We start from the raw sequence: 13,393 nt of genomic DNA on the forward strand, positions 1-13,393 counted from the left end.
ACAGTCACATTTATAATAATAATAATAAAAAAGATTTCCAGAACTGCTGTAAATTGACACTAGCTAAAATCAATTCACAACCTCTTGTTCCATTTCTCTGTGACATTTTCAAAAAACGGTGTGTAAATCAGGCATATTCCAGGATGCAACCTGATACTTTTGACCTTTGTTTACTGAAGTAAAAAAAACAGACATATGATTTCTCTTTTTTAAAGCCAAATTGTTCTTGTCTAGTATTCACATTAATATTCACGGCTTCTGGAAATAAAATCTGAGTTTCACTTCTGGAAATCAAAGCTGTAGTTTGAAGGACTTAATATACCATTGTAGCATTGAATATTAGCTGTGATTGCCAATAATGCTCTCTACTTATTTAAATCAAGATTAGGGTTAATAATTGGTTTAGTGGTTAAGACACCAGGCTAAAAATCAGGAGACTGTGAGTTCTAGTTGTGCCTTAGACATGAAAGCCAACTGGGTAACTTTGGGACAGTCACATTCTCTCAGCCCACGATGTCAGGCTTGGGTGAGAAGATGATCGGTAAATTCCTGTCACAATCAACGGATCAACATTTGGTTAATACAAACAAGTGGACCCTGTACTTGCAGGAAAATGCTAGGAAGAAAACATGTCTTAATGAAATTTGTTTTTATTAGAAGGACATACCAGTGAGCATAAGAGGATAAGATCAGGAATAAACCAAGGATACCAGTGCTAGCTGAAGGGAAAAGACAGCACTGAGAAGATTGGAAGTTGGATGAGCTGGTGGGATATGCTATGGTGGCACCTGATAAAAGCTGATATACTCAAGCTTTACCCTGTTTCCCAAATAAAATCACTCTGACATTCCTTTGGATTTTGTCTCATTCAAACTGAGAGTGTTTATTTATCATCTCGATACTTCAAAGCTTATTCCAAAAAATCTTAAGACACAATGAAGTGACTACTCCAGGTATTTCCAATTTGTCAACCTTTATTTATTTATTTATTTGACTGTTTCATTTGCCCAACTAACTAATTTGATCTTAGTAGTTGTATTAATTATTTGGATCAAAAATATTGTCTATCCTTTCTGTAAGTGGAAATTCCAGCACTGATCTTAAAACAGTACATTTGCCATTCAAATGGCTGGCCATCTAGTTGGTTATTAGTGTCATCTTAGTTCAATAAATCTTAATTAAATACACCACATTGTTGGTATTTTTAAAATCCTATTAATAATTTTACTATTGTCCATACATTGTGAGTCATTTTTGATGCCTTCAGTTTCATATTTGATAAAAATCCAATGCATATTTATTTATTTATTTATTTATTTAATTTGTATACCGCCCTTCTCCCAGAGGGGACTCAGGGCGGTGAACAGCCAAAATTAAAAAACATACAAATACAAAAGTTAAGGTAATTAAAAAAGGATTAAATCATTTGCTTCCCAATTTAAAACCCCCAAATCCATAAAATTTAAAATCCCAATTAAAAACCATTTAGGCTAGGCCGGCTTGGTGGAATAAAAATGTCTTTAGGGCTTTACGGAAGGTATGGAGGTCCGGGATCAATCATATTCCAGGAGGCAGCTCGTTCCACAGGGCGGGTGCCCCCACAGAGAAGGCTCTCCCCCTGGGGGCTGCCAGCCGACATTGCCTGACCGACGGCACCCTGAGGAGGCCCTCTCTGTGAGAGCGTATTGGCCGGTGGGAGGTTATCGGTAGCAGCAGATGGTCTCGCAAATATCCTGGCCCTAAGCCATGGAGCGCTTTAAAGATGAGAACCAACACCTTAAAGCACACCCGGAAGACCACCGGGAGCCAATGCAGCTTGCGCATATACTGTAAAAATGACATATTATGTATTAGATGTAAGTTGACTATAACTAACTAGCAGAATAATTATCAGATAAATACATAACCCATTGCAGTAGTCTGTCTTATATGTATTAATGTCAATTTTTGCCCTCTTTCTCCAAGTTCAGGTGAAACTATAATTAAGACTTTTGACAAAAAATAATGACATAATATGCGAAATTCACAGCTTTCAATAGTTATTATAGCTTGATAGCCTGACAGCTTTATCCTGTTACAATATTGAGATTTTTCTCAGTAAATGTTAAAATGCATAATATGTTTATGAGAATGGGCTGGACTAGTAAACTGACTATTTCCTTTATGCGTGAAGTGGTCACTTGAGACCTCTCCAGGATCTATGGTGGTTTGGCTGAGATCACAGGAAAAATAACTTCTTTGCACCATGTTCAAAACAGCAAGTTCATGCTAAAGAATGACTATAAAAAGCAAACAATTCAGTTCCTTGAGGAGCGATCAATTGGTCACTGAATGAACAAGTTATGAACCACTACTTACAAGTCACAGAGGCTTTGGTGCTAAGCTAAAATTAAGCAAACCATAGTAAACCTGGCTAAATATGATGGGTATTGTTGGATGAATAAATTTCTGATGAAATTTGAGATGTTTTCACTATTTAGAGCAATCCTGTTCTATTAAGCCATACAATGGCAGGATACTTTCTCACACTGTCTGTCTTCTGTGCTGTGGGTTGCCAATCTGGATTGTTCTGATAGTCTATTTCCAGTTCAGAAACTGGGCAAAAATAAATAACAATCCTCTTTTGTTCTATCACTTTCCCCCCATGACTGTTTTCCAGATGTATTTGCCTAAGATTAAACAGTTAACCATGTATGAGAAAATATCAGGAAAACTGTCACTTATGAACACCCATAGTTAAGTATAAAAGAATGGAAAAGCACAGCTTTATTTATCTTTTTTTAAAACAGTAGATGAAGCAGATGTTTTATATTAAAGAGATGTAAACAGCATAAATTCAATCCTGTAATTCAGCAAGAACTTGTCTTGAAAAGTAGATAAGACTTCTTGACATTGTCTTCTGGAATGTCCCCAGGGTTTTGTGAGAACTTGATGGACTTGATGAGAAATTAAAAGAAAAAAAAATCAGAGAAACGCAGCCAATTTTCTATCACTTTGCCTCCTAATTTAAGATTCTGGGAAATTGTTAACTAACTGGTTCCACAGGCTGAAGTTTGAAACCTCACTGCTTTGAATGACACAAAGCTTTTTATTGAGCATTAACAGAAAGAACAGTTGCGAAGTTACATGCCTGTTTTATGTCTTTAGATTTATTCTCAAACTTTATATCCATGACATTTGACACTCTATCACACACCCACACACACCCACCTTCATGCTTATTACGGGGCAGAAACAATTTGCTACCATAGGCCTGAGTGTGTTTAGCATTTTGAAATTGGGTTGTCCTTATTTTGAACCTTGCAAACAGGTTCAAGTCTTCCATGAAGTCTTAGGTGTATTTATTTTATGGGAGCAACTGAAATCCGCCCAAGACAGGAGATTAAAAGCATGTATTCGTAACCATCTCACGTATTCATACCCATGTTTATACATTTCATGTATTTCCAATCATGTTTATACTTTTTCTGTAATCTTATCATTGGCATCCTTCAGTCTCAAAAAACTATGGTATCGTGCTCTGGAAAGAGGTCCTAAAACAGCGTCAATTCGAAAGTGGCAATCCCTTCCACACTGAGGGAAGAAACATTCTGTCTCCTGCCCAGCCTCCAGATTTCGCTGGTTCCGGGATGACCTCTTTGCCTCAGCCTGCTGAACAAATGTCTCTTCGAATTGGAAAAGGTCATGCTGCATCTTTAGCCTCCAAGCTGAACGATCAAGTTTCCCAGTTGTTAATGTTCATTCCCAGGGGGTTTAGGTCCCTCTTGCAGATATCCTTATATCGCACCTGTGGTCTCCCTCTAAGGCACTTTCCCGGCACTAATTCTCCATACAGGAGGTCTTTCGGAATCCGACCATCAGCCATTCTCGACCATCAGCCATTGTCACGACATGCCCCAGCCAGTCGTAAGAATGGCTGGGGCATGCCCATATGTACTCTTACATGCCCATATGTAATTTTACCATATTTTTCGGTGTATAAGACGCACCTTTTTACCCCCAAAAAGGGGGTGAAAACCTGGGTGTGTCTTATACGCCGAATGTAGCCCTGCCCACCCGCCAGCCCCCACCCTTCAGACATTTTCGGCCAGTTCCAGCCGGCAGGGATCCGGGTCGTGGCACAGCCTGAGGAACCACCCTCCCTCTTCGGGACAGTGGGGGGGGGAAATCTGCCCAGCAGCTTTGGGGAACAAGGCAGGTGCCACAATTTGCAGCTGGTCACCCCTCTGGCCGTGCTGACTTCACTCCCCAGCAATGTGAGGAGCTGCCGCCACTGCCTAACCCTCTCTGTGCCCAGGAGCCAAGCCGAGCTGAATGAGAGCCCCTAAAGGGAAACGTTCCTCCTTTCCAGCCATCGCTGCCCGGATTCCAAAATGCAAACCTCGAGTCGCGCTTCAGGTGGCGGCCAGTTCCTCTGCAATGTGCAGCGGAGAACTGGGAAGTGCTTTGGATTCGGGGAGGAGATTGTAGCACTGACGCCTAAAAGTGTTTTTCTGCACATTGCAGAGCCGCGCCCCCCCCCCCACTCCTCCTTCTTCTCAGCAGACTCTTCTCTTTCCTCCTGGCCAGATCCCCCGCCTGAAACACGGTGCACTTTTTTTTGTCTCTGCACACACCCCATGTTTGGAATCGGGAAGGGGATCGCGGGTTCAGGCGGCAGACCCTGAAAATACGGTATATATGCTTGACAAAATAAAATAAAATAAAAAATAAATAAAAACACTGAACTCCTTTCAAACGACGATCCAGTCCTTGCTTTGACAAGTTTCTCCAAAGTCACATCTGGGAGGAGCAGAGATTTTGAGCCTGGATCGCCTCCTAGGAGGCGGGTCACAAACTCGGACATCGCTGCCTCCGTCCTCTCCGCCTCCGAGCGCTCTGGACCTCCACCGACCACGCGGCTTCTCTCTCCCGAACTCCCTTCCTCCCCCCTCCCAACTCCCTCCCCCCCCCCACGCCCCGCGCGGGCTGAAACCGGCGGGAGAGAGGCTGAGATAATTCCGGGGGCGGAGCTTTCCTCGCGCCTCTCTGCCTGAGGCGAGACGGAGAAAAGTTGACGCCTGGGGTAGCTCAGGTGAAGAGGTTCGTTCTCCTTGCGCGCTGGATAAGCCGGGTAAGGCCGAGAAGATGGCGGGGCAGTTAGGATGTTTGGGGGGGGGGAGCGGGGCTCCGTTTTGCTCGACAGCGGATCATATGGTTGAGGGGTTTGTGGGGGGGGGAGCGCGGACCAATATCAGTTCTGAGATTTTTCTTCAGCTCCAAAGAAGAGAGGGACTCGCGGCGGATAATTCGTCCCCGGTTTTTGGTTTTTTTTTTTCCTCCCCGAAAGGGAGTGACTCATCCCGTGGATGCCGGGCACTTCTCTCCTTCACTCGCCCGGGCCTGTCAGCGACCGACCGGCTGGAGCGACATGCCTTCACCTCCTGCTTTTCGCTTCCTCGCCAAAGGCGCCTTCGTCGCATTCCTGTGTGAAGCCTTGGCAAGCGGGGGGGTGGGGGGGCTCACCAGGGCACATTTCCAGTTCCACCTCGGGCTCTTCGAAGGAGGATTCGATGCATCTAAACCGCATTTTAAAAAAGATGTAGAATGACTGTTTTATTCTTGCGTATTTCTTACCGGACACTGGCCGTTGATGCAATTTTCTCGACCCATTGATTTTCATGGTTAAAGTCCGCTGGGTGCAGCTTTGATCTGGCACGGGTGTAAATGGGGCTTGTTGATTTTGCTTTTACAGAGGACTTCCAGACGGTCAAAGTGTAACTTCTTGTGACATACCAAAAGTCACAGCCCGACAAATCCAGGGTAAATTCCTTTAATTGTTTCTCTCTGGTCAAAAAATGGGATGCGAGGTTCTGACTAATTCTACCTCATGATACAGAGTCCTCCTATTTGTAGAAAGAGAATCATTTACAGGTTTTATTTTTCCAATGTGACATGTGGCTTGTGGTTTTATTTATTCTTTAATTTCGAATTTGCAGTCTGGAGTTATATAAAAATGTTGAAATGTTTGGCATGTTGTAAAGGAAAAATTATTTCTCATTTGCCTGGTAAAAATGGGATGAGAAAAAATAACTAACTGAAGATAGAAGAAACTATTCTTAACTGGGAATATTGAAAAGCCAAGGATTGCATTGATAATGGATGGTTTTTAGAAATACAATATTGCCAGTATGCTCTGTAGAAGTGAAACCCAATCTATTATTATAGTAGTCCTAGTAAAGCCAATAAATATTTTTATTTTTCAGGCAGTTGCCCAGGATAGAAATTCCATGTCTTCAGGCTGAGATTATGATAGTTTATTGACTGACATTTAATGTTTATTCCTATGTCAACAATTAAATACTTGACTGTAATCAAACATATTAGTAGATATAGTGTATCTCTACTTTCTGATCACTATTCTGATTTTCAATACAATGATGTTCAGGCAAGAACATCAGGATATTTTCTGTTAATTGTTGGTCTTGTTAATTAATTGTAAACTTGTTAACTCTTAATAACTGGTCATGTTGACCAATTAATGAATTACTGCATTTTTCAACAAGGTGAAAAATAACTACTACTACACTTGTGTTGGAAGCACTTACCAAGGCATTTCTGGGTTCTAAGGATTAGCTGGTGACATCACCATTGCCCAAAGGACACCTGAGGGGGCTCTTTTCATGTCCTTGTTATTTTTCTCCACCAAGGTGATACCTATTTATCTATTTACACTTGCATGCTTTTGAACCGCTAGGGTAGCTATTTCTGACAGATCCTCGCACTTTTGACTGGTCCTCACACTTATGACCATCCTCACATTTATGTCCGTGCAGCATTCTTAATAACCATGTCACTCATTTCACAACTGCTTCTCTTTCACCATGGTGATAAGATAGGGCAAAAAATGTAAAATGTGAGGACAGTCGTAAGTTCGAGGACTGGTCAAAAGTGCGAGGACCAGTCAAAAATAACTTTTTCAGCCCTCTGAGTAGTCCATATGCACAAAAGGACTACCCAGAGGGCTGTAAAAAGTGATTTCTGACAGGTCCTCGCACTTTTAACCGGTCTTTGCACTTATGACTGGTCATCATGCCCATTGTAGCATTCTTAACAACCGTGTACTTATTTCACAACTGCTTCTCTTCACCATGGTGACAAGGTGGGGCAAAAATGTAAAATGTGAGGACAGTCGTAAGTTTGAGGACTGGTCAAAAGTGTGAGGACCAGTCAAAAATAACTTTTTCAGCCCTCTGAGTAGTCCATATGCATAAAAGGATACAGCAATAGAGAGGGATGAAGGAAGGGAAGGGAAATTAGAGTAGGAGTGAGGGTAAGAGAGGAAGGAAGAGAGGAGGAGAAGGAGAAAGGAAGAGGAAGTAGGGAGGAGAAGAAGAGGGGGGGAGAGAAAGTAAGAAGGAAAGAAAAGAGAAGTGGTAGGCTTGAGGAGAAAGATTGCTGTACAGTAAAAAAGATGAAAGGTTTTCTTCAACCAACCCCAAACAAATATAAAGATATTAAGATAAATAATGAATTGTTAAACTTTAAAGAATAAAAGAGAACAAATATGAATAAATAGCAATAATTAGAAACACACATACAAACATACAATGTATTTTCTTTGAACGGAGTATTTGGTCAGTTCACAAATTTAAACAGTGTTTAGTCATTTCAATTAAATTTACAATTTCTATATTTTCTTTTTGCCATATTTATTCCTCATCTATTTTTTTAAAAAAATCAATATTACCCTTCATCCTCATCTCTAATCTTAATCAAATTCAATTTTTCCCTTCAATTCTATAGTATACCCCTTCCCATTGTCATCTATTTTTATATCCATCCTCACATTGGTTAATTATGTAATTATGTAATACAGTTGTTTAATACAAATTCAACATTTTAATATAAATCAATTAGTTATATAACTATCTTTTTTGTATATCAATCAATATGAACATGAATATTCCAATTATTTCCATGCAATCCAATTTCTTACAAATCAATTAATTATATTTACCAATAATAATAAACCAAATAATTTCCCCCATATATTCCTCCAAACCACAACTTAACCATTTCTGCTTTCAACACAATATACAATTAATAGTATCTCAATTGTTACAATTCCCTAGTTAAATAGAGCTTTTTTTCTTTTGTGTTTTAAAATCTTGAACCTCCTCTTTTGCCCTAAATTTCCCATTTTTTGCAGTTTTGCACCTACTTTTTTTTGGTGAGGAAAAAGAAAAAGAAATGTCTCTCTGCCTCATTTTGTCACGTTGCAGCAAAGACGCTGTTTTACTTTCAGTTTCGTTTTTCAGCATAGCTAGGGGAAAAAAAATCTGCTCCTCTCTTTGCAGCTAGCAACGGAGCCCTCCGCAAAACAGCTGAGAGCAAATCAGCTGAGATTCCGGAGGCTGATCAAATCAATTTATGGTAATTAACCTATGCTGAAGCTGAAAGGGGCTGTTTTTTTTCTATTTTTGCAGGCACCTGTCTTCTCATTTGTTTTCTTTTAACACTGATCAGCTGTAGGGCGGCCCTTTGAAGCCCTGCGGCAAGAATTTAAACGGTTTGTTTCCGTCTAGCCATCAGCTGGGACTCAGGAGGCAGCAATAGATTGGGAGTGGGCGGGGTAAGGGACCGGCAACCGGCGATCCAACAGAGGCAGAGAGTGAGGGTGAGTGAAGGCGTGGGGGGGGGCGAGAGAGGGTTTTGGCAACCCCTATGAAATGGCCGTTCGATCCCGAAAGGGGTCGCGACCCCCAGGTTGAGAACCGCTGTTATAGGGATATGGAGAAATAGAAGGAGGGGTATATAGAGGGGATGAAAAAAAATCTAAAACACAAACATGGAAAAGAAATAGATACTGTACTCAAATGCAAGATCAAATACTATCATAGTAAAAGAGATTATGAATGGGAAAAAAATATTTAAAAATCTAAGTACTGGTAGGTAGTAATTATTTTTTAGTTTTATTGCATATAGGAAAACTTTGGACAAATGAAGCACTTCATAAAAAAAGGGAATCAGCATAAACCTTCTGAAACAAATACAATTGGGCTATTTTCTGCACTTTGTCAGGGTTCCTAGTCTCTGTAGCTGAATTTTTAAAACATTTTGTTTTTAAATTATAGATGATTATAGATTGATCTTCATTTTCAGTTTCATTACTATAATAATCTAAAATCTTCTCACTTCTGAACAATTTTCTCCAAAGGTATTAGATTTAAGTGCACTGGTGTGATAATTCTTGGTTAAGTAATAACTTCAATCAGACCATAACTACTTACTGTATCTTTGTAGGGACCAACTGTCCTTTTCTGATAACAAGGGTAATTAAATTTTTCCATTATTACAACACTTTCGCTCTGATGCCTTCCCGGATTTTTTTTTTTTTATAATCCTTTTGTTTTAGCTAAGGAATTGGATTTCACCCACATTCTTTCACAGAGGAGTGTATTCCTGTTAACCTATGTCTATTCCATGTATCCTTTCTTAGATTCTCTATGGATTTTTTTTTGGGGGGGGGGAGTAAAAATAAGTCACTGAATCTTTCTGTTTTATACCAACTCTGTATATTCTTTGACACACCAAAAATGTGGATTAAGAAGGAGCTATGTAGACCAATGAATCCAACACATTATTTACTGCTGGAATTTACATCAATGCATTCTTGCAGGAAACCAGCATCCTTTTTGTCTTTCTTGTTAATGTACCAGGGGTGGATTTTACTTACCTTTACTACTGGTTTGCAATGGGAGCACGCACACAGAAGTTTCTGTGCATGAGCAAATAGTCAATTATGACATCTAGGTGGGTGGGCGGAGCCTCCCGCCGCTTTTACTACCGGTTTAATATATAAATCTGGTAGTAAAATAGTATAATATTTCCAATATTTAGTGTTAGCATATTTAAATAAATTCTTTCAACATTCTGGCACCATCTAAATATAAATAATATGGCATATAAATCAAATAATAATAATAATAATAATCTCTAGAATTCCAGATTATTTCTGTGTCTTCTTTCTTTGTTCTTTTCTTACTACTCATTAACTTTTTTTACAGTTACTTATTTATTTTTTATTTTATTTTATTTGATTTGATTTATATGCTGCCCTTCTCCGGAGACTCAAGGCGGCTTACAATGCGTTAAGCAATAGCCTTCATACTTTTGTATATTTAAACAAAGTCAGCTTATTGCCCCCACAATCCGGGTCCTCATTTTACCTACCTTAGAAAGGATGGAAGGCTGAGTCAACCTTGAGCCTGGTGAGATTTGAACTTGCAGTAATTGCAGGCAGCTGATGTTAATAACAGTGCTTTAGTCTGCTGCGCTACCAGGGCTGTTACCTTTCAGTTTTTGTTTTTGTTTTACACATCTGTTTTTGTTTTCAGTTGTGCTTTTATTGACCCTCATTTTAGTATCTTCTACACACCTGGAGAGGCTTTTCTCATTAGCTTCTCCCATCTTACAATTCTGCTTATTACTACACTGAATTCATTAACACACTTTCTTAAATTACAAGATAAGCATTCAATCACACAATGCTTTAATTTTTATTTATATTGAAAATTCCAATGTTACATATTCACTTTCCCTAATCTTCTTGTGCCTTTTTCTGAAGAAAAACTTGTTATCAAAAAAAGTCAGAAATTTCCTTAAAGGTCTATGTTCGACAGAATATATTTCCTAAGAGATGTTGGTTTAATAAAAAGTTTCATTACTATTTATTGAAAAAGAACTTAATGAATTGTTTTTTTTTTTAATGAGAAATCTCCATGAAAATCTCCCAGATTCAGATTGCAAATATTGATAACGATGTAGTAGTATAGTTTACCTTGACTTTTGCAAATGGCTATTTATCTAGTTTGGCTACATTTTGTCCTCTTAGTCCTGTAAAGTATGTTAGGCTGTGATATGAAAAGTAGTTATTTTGTTTGAATTTTCCCATTATTGGGACACCTTCATTTAGCATAGATACAATCTTTAAAACCCTAAACACCCTAAGGCCAGCTAACCTGTAGTATTACTTTCTCTTGTGAATGTGCAAATAAATCTATGATGCTCTTATTTTGTTGCATATCATGAATATGATGCAGTAGTTAATTGGAAGCAATGCTTCTTCAAATATTAAATTGGAAAGTCTCATTTTTGCTAATTTTATGAATAGAAGTTGCAGAGAATTGAAGCTATGGATAATTAGTGATATAAAACAGATGGAACATGGAATGCAATATTGCATTGACTAAAATCTTCTTGGAATTCTGAAGGATTAGTTTTTTCTTCTGCTTCAAAACTACGGTAAACCTATTTTAGGATCTTCACCATAGACATTAGGTGCTTCCTATCTCAAAATGATGTTAAGCTGTGCCACCAAAATTCATTAGTACAGTTGTCTATGGAGGTTCCCAGTCATTCAGGTCAGTCATAGTTGCTCCAAAGGTGCTTTTTCAAAAGGCAACTGGACTTTGTTTTTCTTTGAAAATGTTTCACTATTCATCCAAGAAGCTTCTTCAGTTCATTAGTACAGTCAACAGATTTGAGGGGCTGGGAAAAGCAGAAACAGGTTTTACATCCTTGGAATTTGTGCTTAACTAATTTCATTATTTTACATTTCAGATTAGTTTTAATTTTTTTTAATATTAAGTTGTGGACTCCAAAGAGATTTGTGTTTGGGTATATATACAAGCATTAAACCAATAGCATATAAAGTAATAGAATGTCTCTGCCCATATCATTTTTAAATGGTAAAGCAGTATGGCTAGGTTAACACACATTTAAATGTGTTTTCATTTCTTTAGGAGATGTTTTCTGCACTGTGGCTTACTTCTTGGATTTATCTCATTCATTTTTCTTTCAGCTGTTGTAAGTATATTATATTTCTTTCTGTCTTATATCACAGTGAGTGTCACGTAATAACATTTGGGTTTTTCCCAACAGTTAACCAGTGTCCTGTTTGGTTTGTTTCATTTTCACTTGTACATGCACACCCACCATTCATGTCTCATAAAGTGTGGTTATTCTGGCAATATAGGAACAGAGATGTACAGTTGAAAATCACTGCATATGAGAGGAAGTTTAAAGCTCCATGTCTCACTTTGAATTTCTTCTCTATTTAAAATAAGATGCAGGTTTGTTTTTCCTGAAATAATCCTTCTCACAATTCTGTAATATAAACTGAACAAATTATTTAAACAAAAGTAGGAAAGACTAAGAAGATGATCTTATAATAATTAATTGTAAAAAGACATTTATTCTTTAAATACTTTGAATACATTTTTCTCATTTGAATAAGTATTTATTTTTGCTCTTGCTGGTATAATGGCCCATTTTTCATGCATGTATTTAATTTATATCCATTTCTCTCCAACAATTGCCATTTAAAGGGCCAAATAACAATAAATTAAAAACAAAAACATTTGAATCAGACAGATAACATCATGTGTGCAGGCATACACCTGCCGTATTTTTCAGAATATAAGATGCACCGGAGTATAAGACGCACCTTAATTTTTGGGGAGGAAAACAAGAAAAAAAATTCTACTTCTGCTTAACAGCATTTAAGGTGGCGCTGCTTTATGCCGCCCTCCTCCTCCTGCAAGCGAGAGGTGCCTCGGAGACTTGGCTGGGAAAGAGGGCGTCGATTACTGAGAAATTCTTTTCAGGAAAACTTATCAGGGTGCTCCTGCGATCTGCCGGGACTACTCGCTTTCCCTGAAGAGACCCCTCGCATGCTCTGGGAGGAGGGTCGGGGCACAGCCTGAGGAACGAACCAATTCGGGATGGTTGGGGGGGGGAATCTGCCAGGTGGCTTCGGCGAACAAGGCGGGCCCCATGGTTCACAGCTGGGCCCCCCTCTGGCTGCCCAGCTCAGGGCAGACAACAGCCACGATGACTTCACTCCCCAGCAATGTGAGGAGCCGCCGCCACCACCCATTGGCCCAGTGCAATTCGCAGAGCCACGTTTCAGGCAGTGGCCAGTTCCCCTGCAATGTGCTTCTGAGAACCAGGGAGGAAAGCATTTTCAGTTGCCAGCGCCAGCTGCACGCCACGTTTTTGGATTCGAGAGGAAAGTGCTTTGCATAGCAGGGAATGGGAGTGGGGGGTTGATCAGTCGTTTGAAGGGGAGGGGGAAGATGCACAGTCATAAGTTTGCATGCACCGTGGTCAGTGTTGGAGGAGGAGAGGTGGAGGAGCTGGGGGTGCTGATGCTCTGGCCCTCTTGCCCCCACTCCCCCATTCTCAGGCTGCCCCGGATAAGATCACCACCATCAAGCAGGTCTCGGAGGACGTAGCCGACTACTTCTACAAATAAGGGGGAGGACCCAGGCTGACAGGTGGAGGGAGCGCCATCTTGGACGAGGCCAGCTTTTCTCCTCCCCAAGAGCCGCTTACCCCTTGACCGCTG

The 13,393-nt window shown here is 39.8% G+C and overlaps 1 protein-coding gene across 3 annotated transcripts in view; it reads left to right on the forward strand.

Moving 5' to 3' along the window:
• Positions 1-4,802: 4,802 nt before the first annotated feature.
• Positions 4,803-13,393, forward strand: part of LOC117666903 (interleukin-1 receptor type 1-like) — a 28,147-nt gene continuing 19,556 nt past the window's right edge. The window contains exons 1-3 of one of the 3 annotated variants that reach the window (XM_087895366.1): positions 4,872-5,113; positions 5,735-5,802; positions 11,787-11,850. In XM_087895366.1, coding sequence (XP_087751492.1) covers positions 11,790-11,850 — 61 coding nt within the window. In that variant the 5' untranslated portion in view covers positions 4,872-5,113; positions 5,735-5,802; positions 11,787-11,789. Of the gene's footprint in view, positions 5,114-5,734; positions 5,803-11,267; positions 11,287-11,786; positions 11,851-13,393 lie in introns of those variants that run through there. The other 2 variants (XM_034419929.3, XM_087895367.1) reach the window with 2 other exon arrangements.

Source organism: Pantherophis guttatus, chromosome 5 (genome assembly GCF_059756535.1).
Source record: "Pantherophis guttatus breed Tessera chromosome 5, ASM5975653v1, whole genome shotgun sequence".
Classification (NCBI taxonomy): Eukaryota; Metazoa; Chordata; class Lepidosauria; order Squamata; family Colubridae; genus Pantherophis; species Pantherophis guttatus.